This window comes from Anomaloglossus baeobatrachus, chromosome 1 (genome assembly GCF_048569485.1).
Source record: "Anomaloglossus baeobatrachus isolate aAnoBae1 chromosome 1, aAnoBae1.hap1, whole genome shotgun sequence".
In the NCBI taxonomy this organism is placed as follows: Eukaryota; Metazoa; Chordata; class Amphibia; order Anura; family Aromobatidae; genus Anomaloglossus; species Anomaloglossus baeobatrachus.
Window position 1 is genome coordinate 582,285,280 of NC_134353.1, and position 25,989 is coordinate 582,311,268.

General features: G+C 48.8%; 1 protein-coding gene across 1 annotated transcript; it reads left to right on the plus strand.

Moving 5' to 3' along the window:
• Positions 1-804: 804 nt before the first annotated feature.
• Positions 805-3,427, plus strand: LOC142313531 (D(4) dopamine receptor-like). Its single transcript, XM_075352407.1, has 2 exons — positions 805-1,756; positions 3,060-3,427. The coding sequence occupies exons 1-2, from the start codon at positions 805-807 to the stop codon at positions 3,425-3,427; spliced, it is 1,320 nt and encodes a 439-aa protein (XP_075208522.1).
• The last annotated feature ends 22,562 nt before the right edge of the window (positions 3,428-25,989 follow it).

A 25,989-nucleotide genomic window follows, 5' to 3' on the forward strand; every position in this document is an offset into this window, starting at 1 on the left:
TATTTTCGAGCTCAGAACAAAGCTTTTCTGTTTTGGGTTTTTTGTTTTTTTTTTAAAAAAAACCCCATTGAAATGCTGCCTTGAGTCCACACCAAAAACACGTCTAAGGTAGAAGTTGCAGCAAAAACAAAATAATTAGTGATTATTCTGTCTTGCACCTGATGGGGTTGTATGCACATACAGCTAGCGTATTTGTGCGCTGAGTGCGAAAATTTTTATTAAAAAAAAATGTTGCCGATCCACTTACATTATAGGAAACCAATGCTGTTGTGGAAGCACAAAACAAAATTCCATGCAAAACCTATGCAGCTAAGTTAATATATAATCATTTGTTATAGACGGTCCATTCAAGCATTTGGCTACTAGATTGCAAATCTCTAGGATAGCCAATCACTTTATGATCCATTGGAATCTGATCTGAGACCCCTATTAACTTTGAAAATAAATGGTGTGCAGTGCTGTCCCCTTTTTAATGTTTCCTCAGCACAGTAGTTACCTGGGGCATAACTGGGGAATGTAACACAGCTTTTTAGAAGTCAATTAGGCCAGGTGCAGTTCCCTGCACAGCACCACCATGGAAGGAAACTTGGCCGAATCAGCCCTAAACTAGCACTGCCGCCACTTCATTTTCAGGATTTGTAGGGTATCAGGATTTTGATCTAGCTATGTTATCACTTTATAATGTGGGAAACCTTTTTTAACCTATTTCTAATATGGTTATGCTAATTCTGCACATCTTTCTTTGTAGAGAATATGCCAATCTCCTGAACTCCTTGCATTGGGCTACCTGTTTCTGATGCAATTATGCTATCAATTTTTGTCAAAGCCTTAGCCAATCTATCAACATGGAATGCAAGCTCCATTGAGATGAATCAGGAGCGCATGGCCGGAGGGTGGTGCAGTGATGGTAATCATGCACTGAAAATGGGCATCATCACAGCACTGGGCTGTCTAATAATCTTAGGGAATGCTTTTGTTCTTTTAGTCATTGCCTCATCAGTTTCTGGCTGGTCCAGTAATAGCCGGTATATTCTAATCTCCTTGACTGGCACCGATGTCACTTTGGCCTTGATAGTGGTCCCACTCAATTTATATGGAAGCATTGTCTTAGAACCTGGTGATGAAGATGCTATGAATTCTACTCTTGGATCATATTGTCATGCAGTGGCCTTTGTTAATTCTTCTGTATTTGCCTCATCAATCTACTCACTGGCAACCATTAGCCTGGAGCGCTATGTGGCTGTTTTCTTTCCCTTACACTACAACAGAGTAATGAGCCGCCGCCGGGTCAAGTTATTGATTGCTGCAGCTTGGTTGTTGCCACCAATCTTTTTGTTTCCTATTTCCATCCCTGGTGGAAGAGTAATACGTGTCTATTTTTCCCGGGCATCTCTTATTTGTAACCCAGACTATGCCAGTAACATGACTTACTCGCTACTCCTCACAACATTCATTTTTTTCCCTTGTTCAGCTATAGTCACATTTGCCAACCTTCGACTATGGCTGGTGGCAAAAAAGCAAAGCCGACGGATGAGTGTGTGCTTAGCTGGCAGAAATCAGAAAAGGGAACTTCCTACAGTGTGTGAAAATGTGCCTTCAAGAAAAGTGTTTGGGGTAAATACCAGTGTGCCTATAGCCAAGGAAGTGGGAGAAAAAGGACAACGAAAGGGAGATGCTGCATCTAGGGTCTTGGTTCCAGTAGTCTGTGTATTCTACGCATGTTGGACACCATGTATGGTCACTATCCTGTATAATGGTAAGTCACCTTGTTCCTTTAATATGTATTTTTAATTGTTTCCTTACCAGTCTACCTTGGAACCCAAGATCAGTAATTTGTATTAAACATAGTATCTAAAATGGAACTTTGTATATCTTAGTATAAAGATTCCTGTTCATTTTTACCCTAATGTGGTCAAACACTATTCACAATGCTCCCACAATCTGTGCATTCCTTTACCAAGTAAAATGTGCTGATACCCCTCTTAAATTGCGCTAAAAGGATCTAATCAAGATGAGTTTTCTGGTGTTAGTTTTCCCACCATAGACCTTTATCACCTATCCAAAAGATGGGTGTTAAATTTGGGTTGTACCTGGACCCTTGAGCATAGAGGAGCCCAAAAGGTCTTTGGCTTGCATAGTAACACCAGTACTGTAGGAACACTGCTGAACATTTTGCATATGGGCCCATCATTTTTAGGATAATCCACTGGGATTAATGATTGATTACTACCATTGGGATCCTCATGATCATGAATAAAACTGCCATGAAAACTACTTCAAATAGGCAGTGGTTGAGCACTCATGATGCTGCTTCATTTTAAGTCAATAAGGTTGATTGAGACAGCAAAGTAGAGTTCTCCACTGTTTCACTCAGTCTTGCAGACATTAAAAGGAGAGTCAGGCTGATGCCTGATATATGCTCTATTGAATTTTTTTGCTCACTGTGTTGAGGAATGGAGTCTGAGAAGTTCATGGAGGAGGACCAGGGGTGGGTGGGCTCAGTATTTTCATTCTAGTGATTTGTGGGTTCCTGTGGTGGATCTGAAAAATAACTGATAAATGTCTTGTGGGAAAACCTTTTTAATTTTGTCAGCGTTATTTTATCTAATTTAACTACTACTTATTTAGTTCTTGAGGTGGTGTGAGTTGATTTAGCTAGTTTATCAACTAGAACTGTTAATCAGTGGCTGTTGGACAGGAGCACTGCGATTTGCCTCTTAACTGACACCATCTGCTTCTCTTTTTTTATTAGTCCTTCTGGTATGACATCACTGTTGCAGCATGATGCACATATGTCACACCAGAACACTAATAAAAGAGCTTCAGATGCTGGGAGGTGGCTCTCAGGTCTCCTGTCCAGCAGGCCCAGATTGCTGACATGGACTGGGCCCTACTAATCATTTCACATAATCGCTGCTTGGCACATATCAGTTATCAGGGACGCTTAATTATAAAAGTCAGGCAGCTTATAACTTTTTTATTTGAAGGCTTGCACTGAAATTTGAAAGCAAAGTTGTTTAACCACGTATTTAGAATTTTATTTATTTTTTATTTTATAGCAATTTCCCGTGAGAGAGTTCCTGAGTGGGTGGAATTTGTGTCCTTGTGGCTTCCAAGTGGAAATGGCTTCCTCAACTGCTTTGTTTACTTCTGGATCAATAGGAGCTTTCGGCATAAATTTCGTCAACTTGGCCGAAGGTTGTGTCCATGGAGATCGTGTTGCTGGTCCCATCGGAAAAGTGGTAGAAGGAAGTCCACTGTTTATTTCACAAACAAAAATGCAATGTCTGCGTTACAGGAGAGGTCATGTAGTATGTCGTCAACCTGTATGCTTCTTCCACAAGCGGCGAACTCTGCTTTGAGTAACATTACTTGTGTGGTTTCCTCTGATGAACCTAAAAAATGCACTTTAACCATTGAACATTAGCGTGGTAATCATATATTAAATTCTCTTTATCTAAAATGTTAAAAGCTGGCAATTTAAAAATTTAAAATGGCTGTGCAATAACAGATGGAATACGGTAAAGACATAGGAGAGCAAAAACTTTAAGGGGAAAATCTGCTGAAGTCACCTTTAGGTTTCATCATCCTAGACCTGCCATTTGATTAGACAACGGCTGTTTTTTGACAAGTCAGGAAGTGAATTTTTCCCTTTTTAAATGTTATGTTTTTAGTATTTAATTATATGCATTCACTGTGGATATGCAGTCATAAATAATAGATCATGTTGTTAATGATCAAAAATGGAAAAAAAAACTGTAAATATATAAGAAAAAAAAAAAAAGCCATAAGAGGTGAAGTTCCTGTGAAGGAGTTGAATGGCGTTGCAGCCGCTCCATAGTTTTGTGCTGGCTCAAACTCATTGTGGCAGTTTCTGCCTCGAGTGATGTCAGTTTTCTCAAAAACATGGAATTTGTATTTTATTAAAAATTTTATAAAAAATTCTAAAAGTAAATAATTTCAACAGATAGACAGGTTCTATCTTGATGCAGTGGTTACAACAATATTTTACTATAGTTGCTATTCAATAAATATCTTACACTTTGTTTCCTAGATGTTCAATGTACTGAAACTTTAATTATTGAAGGGATAGGACAGGATTCCAAAAACATGCCTAATCTTTTCCAAATGTGGGAAAAAACGTCTGCCAACTATGGTTCTACTACTACTTTGAGATTACAACTCCTAGCATGCCCAGACATCAGTTAGGTGTTGGTTTTACAACTTGAGATTTGGCTCATCGAATCTTTAGAAAACCTTGTCCACAACTCAGTTTAATAGTATATTGTGCAATACAAGGTAATATTGTCGTACCGTGTTAGCCAGAAAAATCTATTGCAATACTATGTCCCAAGAATGACAAAAGAATTTTAGGAGTGATATAATTTATCTGGTTAGCCTATAAAAAAGTATAAGCAAGCTTTCAGAGCATCAAGGCTCCTTCAGGCTTTTTAGCCTGAAGGAGCCTTGATGCTCTGAAAGCTTGCGAATATAATTTTTCTGGTTAGCCTATAAAGGTATCACTCCTAAAATACTTTGGTCATTCTTGGGACATAGTATTTCAATTAATAGTATATGCACTTCTTAAATTCTGTCCTTCTGATATTCAACTTTCCTTTGGTAATGGTTACAAGAAGAGGCTGCCTTCACTTATAAACGCCATAAATTTCTTCTTGTGTTGAATTATTCAACTTCTAGAACTTTCCATGACACCTTGAGTAAAGTTCTTGGTATGTAGTCACAATTTGCAGTAGGTCTATAGACTTTTTTTTGCAAAGAAAGAAACCTGTCCCAAGGGGAAAAAAACAAAGCAAAAATCTATATAGGTGTAAAACAAAATAAAAAAAAAGTCACGGTATGAATGTTGTCTACTCTAAATAGTATGGGGCTCATTGAAAATCTTTAGGAAGTGCCTGCTTTTAAAGATGTACTTTCTAAGGGCTCAGCTTTTGTGTCCTTATGTATGATCCCTTGTGTATGGGGATCTGATTGCCACCCAGGGAAGGAGGTTATACATTTCAAAGTCCTCCTCAAGAAAAACATGGATCTCCTAAACTTAAATATTTTTTTTTTTTTTCCTGATTTGCTTTATTTTATTTTGGTTTGTCTGGTTTTAGTTGTTTTTTTTTGTATTTTTTCAGTTTATGTATATAGTTATTAATATGAATATGTAAACTATTAAAATAAAGCTTCAGGCCTTTGATGGTAATACTCTTCTGTGCTGCTTCATCATTTTGGATTTCATATCTTTCCTAATGTGGTGGTGGTCGCACAATGCAGGTGATGGCTGTACAGATATAGGTGGGTTTGCCAATGGTGACTGCAGCTCAAATAGTTTTTAGGCCAAGTTCCTACATTGAGATTTTGATGCTGTAAATCGTCATTCCACAAAAAAACCCCCACAGAATATACAGTACTTCTACATATTGCTCTATTACTCTCCTCTAGAAGACTTACTTAAGTGAGTAAATGTACATAAAACTACACCAAGAACCTAAGAGGAAAACTGTTTGCATTTACAGGTGCATATCAATAAATTAGAATATCAAAGGAATTTTTTTTTCAGTAGTTCAATACAAAGGGAAACACATATTATATAGTAATTACAATCGTAGTGATCTATTTCAAGTGTTTATTTCTGTTACTGTTGATGATTATGGGTTACAGCCAATGAAAACCCAAAAGTCATAATTATCTCAGGAAATTCGAATAATTACCAAACTACACCTGCAAAGGCTTCCTAAGCGTTTAAAATGGTCCCTTAGGCCGGTTTCAGATGTCAGTGTTTAATCAGGTACAAGCAACGCGCATGGTTATGGTCATACGTGTGTCATCTGTTTGCATACGTGTGCAGGTACTGGAGAAAACAATGGTCTAAGAAAAAAAGATTATCTATATATTTATCTGTATCCAGCGCTGTTTTCTTCGGCTCTGCTGCCTCCTGCTTCTGACCCTAGCTCATTATATTCATTGATTATTCACCGCACTGAGGAGCTGGAAGCTGGAGCATTGCGGGGACAGTGCCAGTGAGGACAGTACTGTGGGGACAGGGGAGTAGTCAGCAAGCAATCATCTGTGTGTGCAGTGACATCCAGGAGGTCATTGGTGTTTGTCAATGAACTCTGACATACCTGCGCTACAGCGGGTGTCAGGACGGTGACTTCACGGGTTCATCAGAGTTCATTGCGAACTGAGTCCTGGATGCTGTCCCCGCGATGCTCCAGCTTATAGGTCCTCACTGCGTGTAGGTGTGCATACACTGACGCGCAGGCGTGCACCTGGCCCCAGCGATGCGGTCCCTAACACTGCAGTCCCCAGCGCTGCTATGGCTTCCAGCTCGTCAGCGCAGTGAATAATCAATGCGTATAAGGAGCGGCGATCAGTAGCGGGAGGCAGCAGAGTTAAAGACAGCGGCACTGAATACAGGGAAATATAGAATATCTTTTTCTTTAAAAGACATGTTTTCTCCGGTACATGTCACACTGACATTACACGGATCACATCAGTGTGCAATCCGTGTGACACCTGTGCTGCTGCAGAAAACAAATGTCTGCGTGTGGGGCCACAGGGGGTCACACTGTCCATGTGAAAACACGGCCGTATGAGTAACTCCACAGAATAACATGGGTATGTGTGGCATCAGTGTTAAAAACTGATGTTACACGTACCTGAAACATGGACGTCTGAAACAGGGCTTAGTCTGGTTAAGTTGGCTACACAATCGTGGGGAAGACTGCTGATTTGATAATGTCTAAAATGCAGTCACTGACACACTCCACAAGGAGGGTAAGCCACAAAAGGTCATTGCTAAAGAAGCTGACTGTTCAGAGTGCTGTATCCAAGCATATTAATGGAACGTTAAGTGGAAGGAAAAAGTGTGGTAGGAAAAGAAGCACAAGCAACCAGGATAACTACTGCCTTGAAAGGATTAAGAAAAGGCCATTCAAAAGTTTGGGGGAGATTCACAAGAAGTGGACTGCTGCTGGAGTCAGTGCTTCAAGACACTATACACAGATGTAACCAAGGAGAAAGAAAAAAAAAAGCTCATACACAAGAATGCACACCAGCTGATAATGAAAGAATTAAATATAAATAATGCTTTTATTGAAAACAGCACATGGTTAAAAGCATTTTAAAAAAAGTATATATGCCAACAAGCTTTATGGAGATGGAAATGTCATTTTTGAGCTGGACTTGGCACTTGTCCACACTGCCAAAAGTACCAATACCTGGTTTATTAACCACAGTATCACTGTATTTGATTGGCCAGCAAACTCGCCTGACCTAAACCCAATAGAGAATCTATAGCATATTGTCAAGAGGAAGATGAGATGGCAGCCTTCAGCTTGTCTGCATTGTTGGTCTGGTATCAAAGCAACCTGGGCTTCCATACCATCTCAGCAGTGCCACAGGCTGATCGCCTCCAGGCCATGCCACATTGATGCAGCAATTCATGCAAAAGGAGCCCCGACCAAGTATTGTGCATTTATTGTGCAGACTTTTCAGTGGGCCAATGTTTTAATTTGGTTTTATATAATATAATATAATTTTCTGAGACATTGTCTTTTGGGTTTTCATTGGCTGTAAGCCATAATCCACATTAACAGAAATAAACACTTGAAATAATCACTCTGTAATGACTCTATATCATGTTTCCCTTTTTGTATTGAATTACTGAAAAACGTTTTGATCTAATTTATTGAGAAGCACTTGTATCTAGACCCATTTTATTTATGAAACTTATTTGTACGGTAACTAAAAAACCATGGGCTATATTTAATGACGTCTGAAATGCATTTGCAGTTTTAATTTGTACTTGTGGTTTAGACCATGATATTTAAAAGGAACCAACCACCCAGATTTTACCATATAAAGTAAAGGCAATGCCATACTGGCGCTATCATGGTGATTAGGCCTAAGCCACACGGCATGAAAATTGGACAGAGTAGAATGCGATAAAACATTGCATTCCACTCGGACCAATATTACCCTATGTACCAGCACACGAGCGATTATTCTCTCGGCCCCAATCGGACCAAGAAAACAATCGCAGCATGTTGAGATTTTAATGCAAGACTTTCTCTCGTACCCGTTCAAGTCTACGGGGTGAGAGAAAAATTGCACTGCACTCGCAGTACAATGGTGTACTGTGAGTGCAGAGCGAGAATGGCAATAGCCGGCTACGGAGGAGAGAGGGAGCGAAATCCCACCCTCCTCAGTGCCAGCCAGTCCCCCTGCATGATCGGACCTCAGTCGCAGTAACACTTGCATGACACTCTGCTCCTGCTGTACTGCCAGCGTGAGGTGAGTGTCATGCAAGGATTGCATTAATCCCCGTGTGGCCCCAACCTTAAAATCATACCGAGAATAAAAGAAATCCAGCGATTTCAGGAAAATCAATTTAGCAGACGTAACCCTCCCCCAAAAGCTTTTAATGTACCAAAACAAAAGTTAAACCATCCAGACAGACCGTGACATTAGAAAAATTGTAAGCAAATTCCAAAAGTGCCCAATAATGATTAAAGCATAGCCGTATGGCACTGCCGAAACATGTTGGTTTTGAGGGGGCACTTTGGCAATTTGCTTACAATACCATGGTCTGTCTGTGCGCATTGGTACAGTAATGATGTCTTCATTAAGATGGTGCCGGAGTCAATGCATGCACATACAGCGATATCTGGAGCCATTTTATTGAAGACACTGTGGAGTGTCATCGGCACATGCGTAGATGAAAAAAAAATGTAAATCTGCGCAAGCACCGATGCCGCTCATAGTATTCTGCAGTGTCTTCAATAAAATGATGCCGGAGATCGCGGTACACGCATGCGCTGATTCTCGCACCATTTTAATGAAGACATCATTACTGTACCAATGCACATGTGCTTGGCAACAGCGGCACGGTGCAAAATTTAAATAAAGAAAAGGGGCAAGCTTGGAGGAGGAATTTGCCCCCCCCCAAAAAAAAGACCCGCCAATTGCACACGTCAATCAAGCAATACACCAATTTTTGGACCTTTTATCAACATTTTATTCTGCAATCTAAAAGCCAATCTGAAAATTGAAAGTATGATTTTATACACCTTGTTAGTGCCAGTATGGCACTGCCCTTACTTTATTTGGGACAATCCGGCTGGCTGGTTCCCTTTTTAATATGCTGGAATAAAGAAGACTTTTTCTAAATGGAATGGACCTACATGCTGGATTTATCTACTTCACACATGGGACGTACAATACTCCGAGCCTTTCTTTGATCCGTATATAGAGCGAGTGGTATTGAAGTGGGTGACATGGCTACATTTTCTTCTAAGTTGTCCTCTGTATTATGGTTTTACATCACAAGAAGTAAGGTAAATAAACTAAACTAATGTATTCTTACAGTTTTACCTCCAGTAAAGAAAAAACATGCAGCCCCCTGCAAAGACTAGTCAAATGTCTGAAAATAGATCCTGCTTCCAACCCAGCAATGTCAAAAGTCACAAGCTGAGACTAATGTTCTCATCATCAATGTGGCATTTCACAGATTAGCACCTGCACCTTTGCAAAGCTTGGCACCTGTGTCTAGGAGGCCTTTCTTATGGAAAGTCTGCAGGAAGGACCCATAAGGATTACTAACACTATGGGGCTGCTACTTCACACTACAGGAAGGGGGTTGTCCCCGTGGACTTTGGGAAATTAACTTTCTTTTGTATAAGAAAGCTCTGTGTACTTGGCCCCTTACACCTTTGTGGCCCGTATCACCCAAAGGATAACAAAGCTTTTCCCAAAGAAAACAAAGAGTGGTTTAGGTTATGTCCATGATATACTTTACTCCGAAAACACGTTTCCTGATTGATTGCATATTGGCTAACAAAATAAATGTTCCTCTAGGATGTGAACCATAAGTATAAAGAGTACTAGCCTTAATGTGACCACTGGAAGGAAATGCAGATACACAAAACCAGATGTGAATTAAAAAAAAAATCAGCGCTGAAAATCTGCAGCATGGGGACATGTGGACTCCTTGTGGATTCTCACTGTAGATTGAGGCTTCTTCACATGCTGCTTTTTTTGCTAAGCTTTTTCCATAGACAAAAATGCAGCTTTTTACATTACCAGCATAGTGAATGAGATTTCTCCAATCTCAATCATACGCTGCTTATTTGTTCCTTGCAGGTCTGAACCATCAGGTTACCCACAATGAACTTGTGAGTTTTGAAGTATAATTTTTTTGCTATGTCATAAACACAGAATTTTACATTTCTAGCAATGTGGACATCATTTATAGAAACTAGTGATGAGCGAGCACTGAAATGCTTGAATGTTCATTACTCGAATTGAGCAGGTCAGATGCTCGTACAGGTTTAAAGGCGGCGTTACACGCTACGATATATCTAACGATATGTCGTTGGGGGTCACGGAATTTGTGACGCACATCCGTCATTGTTAGAGATGTCGTACCGTGTGACACCTCTGAAGACTGTTAACGAGCAAACATACTCACCTTATCGTTGCTCGTTGACACGTCGTTCATTTTCATAATGTCGTTCTGTGCCGTCCCCGCGACAGCCGGCGGGCTGCTCGGACCTGGATCCGCAGTGGCTCGAGGGGTCTCCGGATCTGAGGCGGCGTCACGCGGCACCCTCGGAAATAAATGGGGGGATAGTTTGGGGTTTTGGGGTAATGTTCGTGACGCCACCCACGGTGTGTTGTAATGTGAGGGACCACCGCTGCCAGTTTGGGGAGCCCGGGGACGCTGGTGTGTGGCAGCTTAAGTTGTTAACCCCTCTGTGGGCAGGGGAGTGGTGTCCCGGGGTCCGATGATGGATGGAGTGGGGAGCCCGTCGGGTGCAAGGGGGATAACGTGTACTCACACAGTCCAAATCCCCTGACGCTGATGACTCGCCCACCCCAGGGCTGTGGGACACCCGGTGCCGGGCCGGACTAGTCCGGTGGTAGTCAGTGGTGGCTGGGCCCGGCTCCGTGGCCCTGGTGGGTGTCAGTTTTATATGTGGCTATGTAACGGGGTGCCAGGGGTGCCTCCGGGGTTGTAGTCGTGGCCCTTGCTATCAGGCTTACCCCTGGCTCCGCCGTCACTTTGGGGACAGGAGATGTCTTGGTGGGGCAGAGTGTGGTGGTGCAGATGTCTTCACGTTGTTCTTCCTTAGCTGGGGGAAAGCCTGCCCTGACGTCCTCTCCAGTGGGGATGTGCCCGGCTACTCTGCTTCACCCGGCTCCCACTATGGCTACCCACAAACCGGACCCACACCAGTCTGCTTTGCTCTTGAGATTCCGTCCTCTCCTGTTCTCTCCGGCTTCCCAATTCTTCCAGCTCCCACACTCTGCCCCGGCTCTGCTCTCTTTCTCCCGTCCCGGACACAACTGCCTTGCAGATCTCACACTTTTCTTTCTAACACTACTCCTCCCTCCCCTTGCTTCTGCCGGCTCCTCCTTTCCACTGTGGTGACAGCCGTCCCACCCGGCCACTAGGGGGACCCACTAACACAATACAATAATAATAAAAACATTTTTATTAATAACAGCATTCCGGGTAGACTATGCTTCCTTTGTAAGGGGTCTGCCCACCCCTTACATACCTCCCCTCTTAAAGCCTGAGCCTCCCGGCAAGGCATACATCTAAAACTACACATAAAAAGAAACAACATCATTCCAATAAAACTGCAAGCAAGGTCACCTTTGTGCAACCGCGAGGGGCGCACCAGTCCAGCGCCCGGAGTTCCTCCTGGAAGCTCCCGGTCTTAGTCGTGCCCGGAGGCCGTCGGCAGGCACTCCCGGTCTTGGTTGGTAAATGGCGGGAACACACAGCGGCAACATCTTCTTCAATGACGCGGAGGGAGCCCCTGGCTCAGTCCAGCAGCAGGCTCTCTCCGCGCTTAACAACTTGAACGGTAATTAACAGTGAAACTTCTGCCGGTTCAAAACAACGCCGGTCTTCAAACAAGCCGATCAGGGCACTTCACTCCGGGTGTAAGACTCGTTTCCATTCGGCTCGTTGAGCCCTCACATAGTCCGACAGGGACTGCCCGGGCAGCCGTCGCAATCTCTGGAAAGGCTCGTACCCGACGGTGGGCTCCAGTGTTTTGGTCTCCTCATCCCCCGATGGGGGTGACGGGGTCGCTGCACGCAGCGGCTGAGGTATGTCCATGACTATTACCGGATGTGTGGTGATGTTCTGACTAATAGCCAGCACCGCCGGGGTTCCCTTCTCCGGGTCAGCGGTCGGTCCGGGCATCACTTCAGGGTTTACGGCTAAGGTGCGTCTCGGGTAGAAGAGTTCAGCCAGCACCGGTCTTGGCTGCGACCGCCGCCGGTACTGGCACTCCTCCCACTCCAGCTCTTGCTGCCATTGAGCAGCCTCTTGTGGGGTAGGCATCCGGGTTACGCCGACTGCTAAGAGGCCTCGGCAGCCCACCTCTCGCATAAACCGGACCTTTTCCCCCGGATACAACGTGTGCAGGCGCTGGGGTAAGCCTTCAACATCCAGGTGTACCCGGTTATAAAAATAGTCATCGCCGGTCTCTTCGTCTTTAATGAAGCTGTAACCCTCCTTTTGATTGAATTTCACCACAACTCCTGTGGAGCACTGCTGCTCAAACTCCTCACTCTGGGAACCGGCCATCATTTCCCGGGCCACGGTCTCGGCAAGACGTCGCTCCTTCACCGGGTCCGGTTCTGGGGACGGGGACTTCCGTTGAGGTAGGGGTGACGGCTGTATTGGGTCCCAAAAAAAAAACCCAGTTGTCTCTTTCCAGCTTCCGGGCGTGTGGATCTTCCGGAGCTTGCACTGGAACAGGTGTCGACGGTCCCACCGCGACTGGCGGGGGTGTCTCCAGGTCTGGGTAGGGGTATGGGATTCCCAGGGGCCGATTCCCCAACGGCAGCCGAGCGGTGTACGTCGCCCGGACCTCAGTCGTGGTCTCTCCGGTCACAGCGTCCCACGTTGTCACCCAGGTCACTTTGGTCGGGCGCTCTTGCCCTCCTGGTACAGCCGGTATGTTGCTAGAAAGTGCTTCCGCAGCTGCAGCCTGCTTAGGACGTCCACGGCCCAGGTTAGTGGCTGCCAGCGCGGCCACCACATCTTGCTGCTGTCTGGAAGTCTCCATCTCATTAGCACTCGGCAACTCTGGTAATGGCGGCCGGGTCAGTGGAGATGCTGGAGGAAGTGGAGGCGGGCCTGTTTTTCCCGCTCTTGGGCATACTCCACCCCCAGTCTCACACATCAGGTCGACCCCTCCGCGGCGGTTCTTCTTTTTCTCTGGAACACCGCCCACTTCACATATCTTCACTCGTGCCCTGGGACCGGCACCTCCCCTCTTTGGGCGGAGTACTCCGAACTTCTTTTTCGGCACCGGCCAGCCCCAGGCTCTTCTTTTGGCGCCAACTTTTCGCGCGCTTTCTACGTCCTTGAAGACGACGGCCATCTTGCCGCCATCTTGTGCCCGGTCCAACGCTGCAGGCACCGCTTCTTCTTCCCACCATGGGATCGGGAATCTTCTCCAATAATCTGGATCCTGTGCCCTAGGCACCACTTGATCTCCATCTTCTTGTGGGACCCTTTGCATACAATCCGTATCCTGCCGACTACGCCACATGTAACGGGGTGCCAGGGGTGCCTCCGGGGTTGTAGTCGTGGCCCTTGCTATCAGGCTTACCCCTGGCTCCGCCGTCACTTTGGGGACAGGAGATGTCTTGGTGGGGCAGAGTGTGGTGGTGCAGATGTCTTCACGTTGTTCTTCCTTAGCTGGGGGAAAGCCTGCCCTGACGTCCTCTCCAGTGGGGATGTGCCCGGCTACTCTGCTTCACCCGGCTCCCACTATGGCTACCCACAAACCGGACCCACACCAGTCTGCTTCGCTCTTGAGATTCCGTCCTCTCCTGTTCTCTCCGGCTTCCCAATTCTTCCAGCTCCCACACTCTGCCCCGGCTCTGCTCTCTTTCTCCCGTCCCGGACACAACTGCCTTGCAGATCTCAAACTTTTCTTTCTAACACTACTCCTCCCTCCCCTTGCTTCTGCCGGCTCCTCCTTTCCACTGTGGTGACAGCCGTCCCACCCGGCCACTAGGGGGACCCACTAACACAATACAATAATAATAAAAACATTTTTATTAATAACAGCATTCCGGGTAGACTATGCTTCCTTTGTAAGGGGTCTGCCCACCCCTTACAGCTAGATGAATAAAGTTTGTGTTCGTGACGCCACCTGTGGTATGCGGCTAATAGGCCGCCTCTGCTGTATGAGGCCTCCGGGGGATGTTATAGCAGCAATGGTGGTATTGCTCCCCACAGGTGGAGCAATGCCCGGGGCACTGTTGGTGCTTGTGAGTGTCTATTCAGACGAAATAAGAGAGGCAACTTCAAGGGTGCAGTTCAAGTTCTTTACTCACAATTCTTGTCTGGGCCCAGGGCCCTTGGACTGCTGGGACCACTGTCAGGGACCTCCGCCATTTCTGGGTGATTCTGAGAGTAAAAGCCGGTACCCTTCTCTTTAGTGTCTCTATCTTCTGCTGTCTTCCTTAGCCTTGCCCTTGATAGGATAAACCTGGCTTGGCCTCCACTACAGCCTCCAGGCTGGGGGGTCACCTGTCGGCTGATTACCCCTTTTCTGAAAGGTCTGCTATGGGTTCTGGCCCGGGGAGTTTACAACATTCCCTGGGCCTCGGTTTTTACTGTTTGGAGATGATCTTTGCACTCCTCCAGTCTCTAGGGACCGTCCCCTGTGGCAGCTTGATCCCTCCACCGATGTTCTTGTGGAACAGGCCACCGCAGCTCTAAACTGCCCTGGACAGCTCTACAGACTACCCGTGGCCCTGTGACTCCTTCTGTTCTCTGCGTGGTGTCACCTGGACCTCTGGGTCCCAGGATCTTCACCAGGAAGTGTCTCTTTTCTTCTTTCTAGCCCCTGACTGACTTGGGGCTTTTCTCTCCTCTTTACTTCTCCTCCTTGCCTGCCTCCAGCAGGCCTCCTCCTCCTCCCCACTCTCTCTCTAAACTGACCAAACTTGACCTTCCTCTCTGTGTCTGCTCTCAGATGGCTCCTCCCACCTCCCCAATTGCCCTGTTCTACCCTATTGGAGCAGTGATGGGTCTTACGACCCCTCCCAGCATGCAGCATGGGAGGGTTGTCTGCCACTTTCCCTGGTCCCAGTGTGTTCCTAGCAATGGGTGTAGTGTGGATTTACCAGGGGACCGGAGTTCACTCTCTTCCTCTCCCAGAATGGGGCATCACACCGCTGGATGGGGTGCAATGACCTGTGGCGACGGAAGCCTCAGGGGCGCCACACTCCCCCACAGCAAATCCCAGCACGTCCTCGGGCTGAAAAACAACAAAAACATGTGGAAGAACTGCAAAACATTTTTGCTATGAACAACAGTAAAACAGTAAACATCTCTTCCCTTTATGGGAGGCACAATGATTTGAACGTTACGAACTTCTTATAAAGAAAACTCTAAGTGTGCACTTCCAGGCCATTGCACGGTTCGGGCACATCCCCCATAATTCTGGTAGGGGGCACAACGGGTGCAACTATATACATTTCTTGGCTACAACAAGTCCAGTAGCCTGGCAGTTCGTTCAGCTTCATTTTAAACGCAAGGCACATAAACAACACACCAGCCACTAAGTCCAGTGGCCTGGTAAGACATGACACAAAAACATTCACCGGGGACCACATTCCAGTTCCGTGGCCCGGTACATATAAACATGGGGGGGTGACATCTTCAAAAAGTACAAGGGGCAGTAAGGCAGGAAAGGGTGTCATCTTCAAAAAGAACATAAGGGCAGCACAAAAGGGACATCTTCACAAAGAATGAGGGGCAGACAGGGGCTATTTACAGTTCAGCATCTCTTCTTCTTTACTCACGAGGGTAGATGCGGGGGTCCCACTCCGGCATTGCTCCTGGCAGCAGGTATGCCGACGAGATTATCGTCTGGGTCCCCTGGGCGCTGGTCCCTGACCTTCTGCGCTGCTCTGCAACCTGGATTGGAGTGGGGCTGCTTGCAGGCACAATACGGCGTTGCTGCAGGGGGCTGCTCGTCTGCAGGGGGCTGTTGCTGTGGTCCTTTGGGTCTTGTTTTGGTCTTTCACCCTGCATCACACAAGCCATGGAGATCCGCGTCTGTGTCTCCTGCGTGGCTGTTGCAGGACCGCTGCTCAGTTCTGCGGCCTGGGCCTGCCTTGAGGTAGTGCTGCTGCTAGGGGAGATGCTGCGCGCTTGCATCGTGCGGCGCCACTCCGGTTCTTCTGGGGCCGCTTCTTCCCTTAGGATACGCACGTGCAGCGCGTACCAGCCACGGCTCCCCATCAGCCGTGTGTACTCCACAACATCACCTGGCTTAGCATCTCTCCCTGGGTGGCCTCTGGGCAGGTGCTCCTCAATGTAGCGTCGGGCCACAAATACGTCTTTGCCCAGACCGGGCTCCCTGATGAAGCCCCAGCCGCCTTTTTGACGGAAATCGATGACTAGGCCCCGTCTCACTGGGCCCTCGGATCCCTTCAGGGCCTTCCTGACCTGTTCCTTGGAGGCCAGGTTAGCGGCTTCTTTGGCCTTCCGCTTCTCCTCCCGGACCTTCCGCTCCCTCTGGTACTCTGCCACCAGTCTCCGGCAAGTCAGCTCGTTTGCTAGAGGAGTCTCCTTGGGGCGCAGTGGCTGCTGAAGTCCCCCACTTGCAATGGGCGCTGCGTCCCAGTTCACTCCCGGGGATGTCATTCCCAGGAGGCTCACAGGGGGACTCGGTAGGGGGCCCGCTAGCTGTTCGGGGTCCACCCCACCCCAGGCGCCGTCTGCGGGGGTCTCCGGCAGGCCTCCGGTACCCCACCGGGCGTCAGCGGGGCTGGCGGGGAAGGCCAGTGGGTCGGTGAAGGGGCTAGGCGATGGCGCTTGGCGGGGCCATGGGTCCGGACGGGTCGGGGGTTCATTTTGCTCACCCTGCTGCTGCTCCGCGGCATCCATCCACTGACCTAGGCCCTCCGGCACCAGCGGTGTTTCCCTCTGCCGGTCCGCCTATACTTCCACGTTGCTCAGCCTCCGAGCCAGGATTCGCATCTCCTCCCGGAGCAGGTCCAGCTCAGGATCCATTTTTCCGGTCCCTGGTGCACCTTGCTGCAGCTCCTCCGCCATGCTGCCGACCTGGGGAATACTTACTGGAACACTGCTCGGGTGCTCGACCACGCCACTCGGCTGCATCCTTTCCCTTTTGGAGGCGGGGCCGGAGGCTGCACTAGTATCTGGCGCCAGACTGGCGCCCAGCCCATCACGGCCGGCACCACTCCGCTTGCGATAAGGTACATTTTCTTTATCTGCTGGTCTGGCATTTAGACTCTTTCTGCCAGCCGGCCAGCTTATCTAGTCGCCATTTCTTCTTCCTCCGCCTTCTATGGCGGGCACCGCTTCGCGCTCTTTTCTTGGACAAGGGGGCGGGGCTTCTCTTCGCGCCCTTTCTTCTTTCACGCCCCCCTTCTTCCCGCGCTCAGTGACTTCAATGGCGGCAGTTTCTCACAGTAAACACAGGCTATTTCACGATTCTTCAGGCGCACAGTACCCGGTGTGACCGGGCACGAAATCCTGTTCGTGACGCCAAAGTTGACTCTTCCACCCCAGGGCTGTGGGACACCCGGTGCCGGGCCGGACTAGTCCGGTGGTAGTCAGTGGTGGCTGGGCCTGGCTCCGTGGCCCTGGTGGGTGTCAGTTTTATATGTGGCTAGATGAATAAAGTTTGTGTTCGTGACGCCACCTGTGGTATGCGGCTAATAGGCCGCCTCTGCTGTATGAGGCCTCCGGGGGATGTTATAGCAGCAATGGTGGTACTGCTCCCCACAGGTGGAGCAATGCCCGGGGCACTGTTGGTGCTTGTGAGTGTCTATGCAGATGAAATAACAGAGGCAACTTCAAGGGTGCAGTTCAAGTTCTTTACTCACAATTCTTGTCTGGGCCCAGGGCCCTTGGACTGCTGGGACCACTGTCAGGGACCTCCGCCGTTTCTGGGTGATTCTGAGAGTAAAAGCCGGTACCCTTCTCTTTAGTGTCTCTATCTTCTGCTGTCTTCCTTAGCCTTGCCCTTGATAGGATAAACCTGGCTTGGCCTCCACTACAGCCTCCAGGCTGGGGGGTCACCTGTCGGCTGATTACCCCTTTTCTGAAAGGTCTGCTATGGGTTCTGGCCCGGGGAGTTTACAACATTCCCTGGGCCTCGGTTTTTACTGTTTGGAGATGATCTTTGCACTCCTCCAGTCTCTAGGGACCGTCCCCTGTGGCAGCTTGATCCCTCCACCGATGTTCTTGTGGAACAGGCCACCGCAGCTCTAAACTGCCCTGGACAGCTCTACAGACTACCCGTGGCCCTGCGACTCCTTCTGTTCTCTGTGTGGTGTCACCTGGACCTCTGGGTCCCAGGATCTTCACCAGGAAGTGTCTCTTTTCTTCTTTCTAGCCCCTGACTGACTTGGGGCTTTTCTCTCCTCTTTACTTCTCCTCCTTGCCTGCCTCCAGCAGGCCTCCTCCTCCTCCCCACTCTCTCTCTAAACTGACCAAACTTGACCTTCCTCTCTGTGTCTGCTCTCAGATGGCTCCTCCCACCTCCCCAATTGCCCTGTTCTACCCTATTGGAGCAGGGATGGGTCTTACGACCCCTCCCAGCATGCAGCATGAGAGGGTTGTCTGCCACTTTCCCTGGTCCCAGTGTGTTCCTAGCAATGGGTGTAGTGTGGATTTACCAGGGGACCGGAGTTCACTCTCTTCCTCTCCCAGAATGGGGCATCACACCGCTGGATGGGGTGCAATGACCTGTGGCGACGGAAGCCTCAGGGGCGCCACACTGACACCAGGTAAACCAAACTCTTGAGCACTCTGTAGTCCTTGCGCGAGCACGCTGGGTCCGTGCCCTTTTAGTGTTGCTGGTTGACCTGAAGCCTTGTCCCTTGGCACTGTGTGTCCTACATGTGGATCCCTTACACTTGAAGCATTTCGGGTCCCGCTCACCTGCGTGGCTAGCAGGGTGAGCTTTCTCTCAGGGTTCACGCTTGGGATTTTCTGGACGGTTGTGGGAAGTCCTATCCTCTGGAGTGGTTGGGGAACGGTTATTGAATATTCCGTTCCCGTCGGGTGAATTACTGGGCTGCGTAAAGCTACTTCCCAGCCTGGGGTCCGCGTACCCCATCGTGCCCTGGTCCCTGCCTGGTTGTAGCACAAGGTAGCCGGCCCGCTCTCTGTAGCAGCACCGTGCTCCCTGTCACTACCCCCTGCGACCGGGGTTCCAGCTCCTTCTGGCCAGGCCAACGTCTGGCACCTGGGACAGGTACAGGAGCCCAGCTCCTTAGCGTGACCTCTCACTATCACCGCTGAACTTCAACTTCTCCAACTGCACTGACACTTCTGCCCTCCTTCTACCAGCCCCCTATCTGGGTGGCCCTATTCCCCTCAGGCTGCCCAATGGGTGTTTAGTGGGTGTGGTGCAGAGTGTTCCTCAGGATTTGTGTACTCCTGTTGGTAGCAACACCAAAGTGACAGGACCCGTAACCAAGGAGAAGCGGGTACCATGCAGAAGGGAAGATTACACGGCACCCTTGTGACGACCTATTAGGCCAGGGCATCACAGTTCCCTTCTGCGCGCCGCTTGTTCGTCGTTCCTGAAGCAGCACACATCGCTACGTGTGACACCTCGGGAATGCCGAACACAGCTTACCTGCATCCCTCCGGCAATGAGGAAGGAAGGAGGTGGGATGTTATGTCCCGCTCATGTCCGCCCCTCCGCTTCTATTGGGCGGCCGCTGTGTGATATCGCTGTGACGCCGAACGTCCCTCCCCCTTCAGGAAGAGCCCACAGCAACGTCGTGAGGGAGGTAAGTACGTTTGATGGGGGTTAACGACATTGTGCGCCACGGGCAATGAATTGCCCGTGACGCACAAACGACGGGGGTGGGTGCGATCGCACGATATATCGGAGTATGTGACGGGGCCTTTACTCGCATAAAGAGTATAAAGCCTTGTGCCCACAGAGTGGGGTTTTTTGCATTTTTTTCTAGCTTTTTTTCCTTGCTTTTTTAATCAATAAAAGCAAGGAAGAATCATCCTAGCAAAGTCTATGAAAATCGTGACTTGCTGTGCCCACGTTTCTTTTTTTTTTTTTTAGGCCCTGTCACACACAGAGATAAATCTGCAGCAGATCTGTGGTTGCAGTGAAATTGTGGACAATCAGTGCCAGGTTTGTTGCTGTGTACAAATGTAACAATATGTCCATGATTTCACAACCACAGATCTGCCAAAGATTTATCTTTGTGTGTGACGGGGCCTTTACAATTGCTTTTTTGTTGCTGAAAAAAGAAGCAGCATGTCAATAGTTTTAGCAATTTTTCCTGCTTTTTTTCCCCCAATTGACTTCAATGGAGTCAGTGAAAAATGCAGGAAAAAAACGCATGTGTAATGCCCACGTTGCTTTTTTATGAGCTTTTTGATGTCACTGGCGTTCCCTGCAATAGAGATGATCGATCCTGATAGGCAAAGATCGGAAAAAATCTTACGATCTTTGGCCGTATCGGGATTGGTCATCCGATCATTTACCGCGAAAGATCTTACCAAGAATCGGTAAATGATCAAATGGCAAAAAACGTCCTCTCCCTGCCCATCACAGCCATGTCAAGTATAAGCATGGCCTTGAGTGTCCACTGTAAAAAAGAAAAAAAGAAAATAAAAGGAAGCAATAGGGTTAAAGCAGTACATACTTAGAGTCCCAGCGGCTGCACCATTACTTCCCAGCCCGACAATGAATATTCACTACTTTCCCCGCCCACCGGAGTATCTGATTGGCTTCAGTCAGATCCCGCCCCAGACAGCATCTGTTGATTGGTTCGAATCACAGGCACTGTCTCAGGGTCTATATCGTGATATAAAATAAATAAATAAAAGAGTTGGCGGAGGGTTCCTCCCATATTGATACCAACACAGATAAAGCCAGCTACAAGCTGCAGACCCCAGCTCTGCGCCTATCTTGGCTGTGTATCAAAAGGAACCACATGCGGCTTTTTAAAAATGATTTAAATAAATAATTTAAAAATACAGCGTGCGGTCACCCCTAATTTTGATATCCAGCCATGATAAAGCCTGACAGCTGGGGGCTGGTATTTTCAGCCTGGGGAGTCCTATGGTTATTAGGCCACCTCTCATTCTAAGAATAGCAACCTGCAGCCACCCAGGATTTTCACATCCATAAGATGTGACAAGCCCAGCACTTTACCAAGATCTTCCTGACTGCCCTGGTGCGGTTGCAATCAGGGTAATATGAGAGGTTAATAACAGCCTATAGCTGCCACTAAGCTCTAGATTAGTGATAGCAGGCATCTATGACACCCCCATCACTACTCTGTAAGTTAAAGTAAATAAACAAAAACAACAGAAAAATCCTTTATTTGAAATAAAAGAAACACCATATATCACCAGTTTATTAACCTCCAAAACACCCCTGCAGGTCTGACATAATCCACACGAGGTCCCACGATGATTCCAAAACTACTACATCTGAAATTACAACACGCAATCATGAAACATGATCATGAAGCAGAGAGTGAGCCGTGATCAGCGGTGACGTCACTCAGATTAGTGTCGGTCACAGTTGGACATTCACGTGTGACCGCAGGCAACCTGAGTGACGTCACAAGGCGAATAACATTCATGCTGTTGGATCACCAGGGTTTCCTGCAGATCCACCGGCATGAACGCGATTCACCTTGTGACATCACTGGGTTTCCTTACACCTAGGCCTCGCGGTCTTTACCGTGGGACTTTGCTGGAGGGAAGTTCGGTGACATAGGTGCCCTGGTCTGTAAGGCGATCCCTAGTTCAGTAAGCCTGGGTCGTCATAGTGATGACTCAGGGTTACTATAGTAGCGATCGGGCCCCTGTGATCACTTTCCAGGGACCCAATCGCCAGGGAAAGGTAAAAGATCCCTCTCCCTGCCTTCTAATTTGCTGCAATCGCACTGATCGCAGCATTCAGGGGGTTAAATTGCCAGGAGTGGTGCGAGCACCGCTCTGAGCAGAGAGATCTGGGTCCCGGCTATAACATCAGCTGGAAACTCTGTGGCAACTGCAGGAGTACAGCGCCTGAAACCCCGCGGCTGCCATGACAAAAAAAAGCACAAAAAAAACATGAAATAAAACATATGAAAAGGCATGAAAAAAAAAGCATGAAAAAACTCAAAAACGTATGGAAAAAAAAGCACATTTTTGAGCAGCTTTTTTTCTTGTCAAGATATGCTTTGTTGTGCTAAAAGAAAAGCACCGCTGGCACATAATCTAGTGGAAGTCCATGGGAAACTTGAGCATTTTTCTGGCAGACCCTCCCAGGTAGTCTGGGGGAACAGTAAAATTTATAAAATAGATGGAAATAGCGCTCAAAAGGAAGGGGACCAGCATGGAGAAAACGCTTGGCTGCATCTCTGATTCCCAGGTCGCTGCTGTGAACAATGTTGTCTGAGTATTTTACCACTTTTACAGATTAACAATATAACATACAAAACCGAAGATAAAATAGATTTTATAGCAAAAATTTTGTAGGAAACATCCTTTCTTGTATGATGACTTGTACAATATATAAGGCAATTTAAAAAGTGAAGAAGAAAAAAAGCGCCTCTTCCATCCCTTAGACTCCGTTCACAAGTAGCATTTTTGCACTTTCTCATTGCATTCGATATTAAAAAAAATGCTGTGAAAATGCTGCAAAAACGCTAAAAGAATTGACATGCTGCTTCTTTAAAAAACAAAGCAGATTTACATTTCAGTTAGGAAAAAAAACAATTGTGTCTATTAGATTTATGAAATCTCCTAGCTTTTGCTGGTAGTGCTAAAAAAACAGCTTTTAATTTGCATAAAACTCATGAAAAAACAGTGCAAAAAAACCCCTGCAAAAATGCAATGCGTGAACGTTGCCTTAATAGCTGGGCCATCTCTCACCATATATTCATATTCATACATTCACCGTATTTATTCAAAGAAGGGGATGTGTACCGCCCCGCGGGCTCGGCTGCGACCGCCGAGCCGCTCGGATCCGTGCTCGTCCTGCAGGTGGTGGCTCGAGCCTCTCACGGACCCGGGGGTCACGTCGCTCTGCAAGGGAGTTGGCGCTACACGCCGGGATTTGGGTGTTTGGTTTGGGATGATAGTTCGTGACGCCACCCACGGGTTGTGGTGATTATGGACACCACCGCTGCGGTGAAGGTATGGGGCTCCAGGGAACGATGTAATGGTGCAGCTAGGAGTTGACCCCTCCGTGGGTAGGGGGTGTTGGTCCCGGGGCCCGGTAGGCGAGGGCCTGGGTGCAGGGTGAAGTGTTGGGGTGCAGTGCGGTGCAGTGCCTGATGGCACTGGTGTACTCACTCTGACACAAGACACTGCAGTCTCTGGTAAACCAAATGGAGTGATGAACGGGGCCCGCAGCCGGCTGCAGCTTCTCCCAGAATAGGTTGGTGGTTTCCGCCTTTCTCCTGCACCTATGTGTGTAAATGTTTGACTCCTATGCCTAGACACCGGTAGTCCGCTCCTTGACTTGTTTATGCCGTAGGAGCCCGTTTGCCCGCAGACGCTGGCCCTTTGGGTCTCTATGTCTTGGCGGTGGCTTTACCCTGTATGGTTGGGCTGTTATCTTCTAAAGGGACTTGTGTGGGATAGGTCCTTAAGTCCAGTCCGCAATCAGTTGATTCGACTCGGCCCTGTCAGTTCAGGGCTTTGCACTGAGTCTGAGTACCCTGCCTGGTGCTCCGATATCCAGTTGGCTCCCCGGTTTGGTTCCGGCGGGCCACTACCCTGTCCCGGTCCCTTACGGTTCCACCAGTCGTTTTCCCGGTCTCCTGCAGGCAGCCACCACCGTCTGCCTCCTTGCCAATGGTGACTGGGCTCCGACCCAGCCATCGGAGTAGTCTATGGCAGGCCTGAGCGCAGGTCTGCCTCTGGACTCAACCTTTCTCCTTCACTGTGAAAACTACTCTGCACTGTCAACTTGAACTTGACTACTTAGGTTCCCGCCTCCAGGCCTGTGAACTCCTCGGTGGGCGGAGCTGACCACATGGCTCCGCCCCCTTGGTGTGGACATCAAACTTGGAGGGTGGTGACAAGGTTTTTAGTTTGACTGGTGTTACCTAATCGGGAGGGGGGTGTGGTGTTGTGTGTGACTACCTGGGACGACCTGAATAGTCCAGGGCGTCACATTTCCCCTTGGTTTAATGCAGACCATCCACGGGCTGCCCGTCCATCACCGGTTTATTTTTTTTTTGGTTGTTTCTATAAAATAGAAAACGGGAAAAACAATACAAGCATAATAACATTTCAACATTTTTATCTCTTGGATCTTCCCTTGCGGGAGGCACATACTTAAACGTTACGATAACATTTTTAATAACACAGGAACCGGGTCCTCAGTCACCCACCCAAACAACCTAGACCTTGATGCTGCCCCTAAGAAGTGGGCAGCACCCCTTTTCCCCAGTCCAGGAACGGGCCCAGATGTGTTTAACGGGACGGGTGCAGGTTTCACCGTCTTTTCAGAGGCCCCACGTCCAGGGGACCCCTGACTCTGAGGATGGCCACCGGTTGTAGTGGTGGCGGGCCTTGGCCAACAGCTTCCTGCAGGCCCATCCTCCAGTCTGCCTCTCCGGAACCGGTGAAACCGGACGGCCGATTAAGGGAAGGATTATTTACATGCCCAATAGTTTTTGGGTTGGCCTGCAAGTTTTCGGCCTTGTCTTTTGCAAAACGGGGCAACAAAAGTCCCAACAGGGACGGGCAGTCAGGGTCCCAACGGGGACTTCAACATGGTAGCCGGGAACCGCTACCGCACTTTAACTTTTTTCTGGGGAGCTGTATGGTGGGGGAGGGGACTGGAACCGCCTAGGAACGCTGCGGCTCGCCCTCCTCTTTACATCCAGGGCGAACCAGCTCCTCTCCCCGCAGTGCCGGGTGTAGGTGACAAGCTCACCGGGCTTCAGGTCACGATCCAGGTGACCCAGGGGGAGATGAGGGTTGACGTCCCGCCGGGATAAGAAAACTTCGGCCTTCAGGCCCAGTTCAAAGATGAACCCCCATCCCCGCCGGGGGTCAAATTGCCGGACCTGGCCCTCGTAGTTCGGGCCACGTACCCTGTAGGTAGCGCTCCGGAGATGCTCCTTCTCCCGGATGGTACAGGCCAACACCTCGGCCTTCTGTCTCTCCCGGGCCTCGATCTCCCGGCCCAGTGGGTTCTGCTGCCGCTCACAATATGGAGCGTCTGCCTGCTCCTCTTTCTCGGGGGTCGGGCCCAGCCGGAGCTCCCCCGCGCCGGCTACGACCGGCATCATCTGAGCTGGGGAACCCCGCTGTGTCGTGGCCTGCCGTGCTGCCTTGCAGCAACAAGCCTCCGCTGCCTCAGCCGAGGCCTGGGACCTGGGAGCGGCCAGCATTACCCTCTGGGCTTCCTTCCAGTCAGCATGCTTCATTTTCCTGGCCGGGTGGACTGTCGGGGCCGGGACTTCTCTGGGCGTGGTCACTTCCGGGACCGGCTGCTCTCCTTGGGGAACGGGCACCTTCCATGGAAGCAGGATCGGTGCCGACCGGGCAAGCGGTCGTCCGCGGGCTGCCTCCCCAGGTGAGTCCTCACAGGCGGACGGGACGGGCTCCGCTGCCAGTCGCGTGGGCAGCAGACCAAGTGGGGGTGCAGCGGCAACCGGCACGAGCGATGAGCGAAGCAGCAACGGGAGTGGCAGCAGACCGGGTCCCTCAGCCGCGATGACCAGTCCCTCAAGGACACAGGGGCGTGGGTCGCTTACCCACTCTCCAAACTCTGCCTCCACTTCATGTGCTCGCACGGCCGCCGCGATCTCCCTCATCTCGGCCACCCACCGCTCCATGAGGCATCGCACCTGGGCCTGCAAGCGGCAACAAATCAAGGTAGTCCGAGCTTCCATCCACGCCGCTGTTCCAGGTGCGGGCTCCGGGGTTGCGGGCTTGCCAGACGGGATGGACATGTTGCTTGT

Coding starts and splice junctions, on each gene's coding strand:
- LOC142313531 (XM_075352407.1), top strand. CDS start 805: ATGCTATCAATTTTTGTCAAAGCCTTAGCCAATCTATCAACATGGAAT. Junction 1,757..3,059: donor GGTCACTATCCTGTATAATG/GTAAGTCACCTT, acceptor TTTATTTTATAG/CAATTTCCCGTGAGAGAGTT.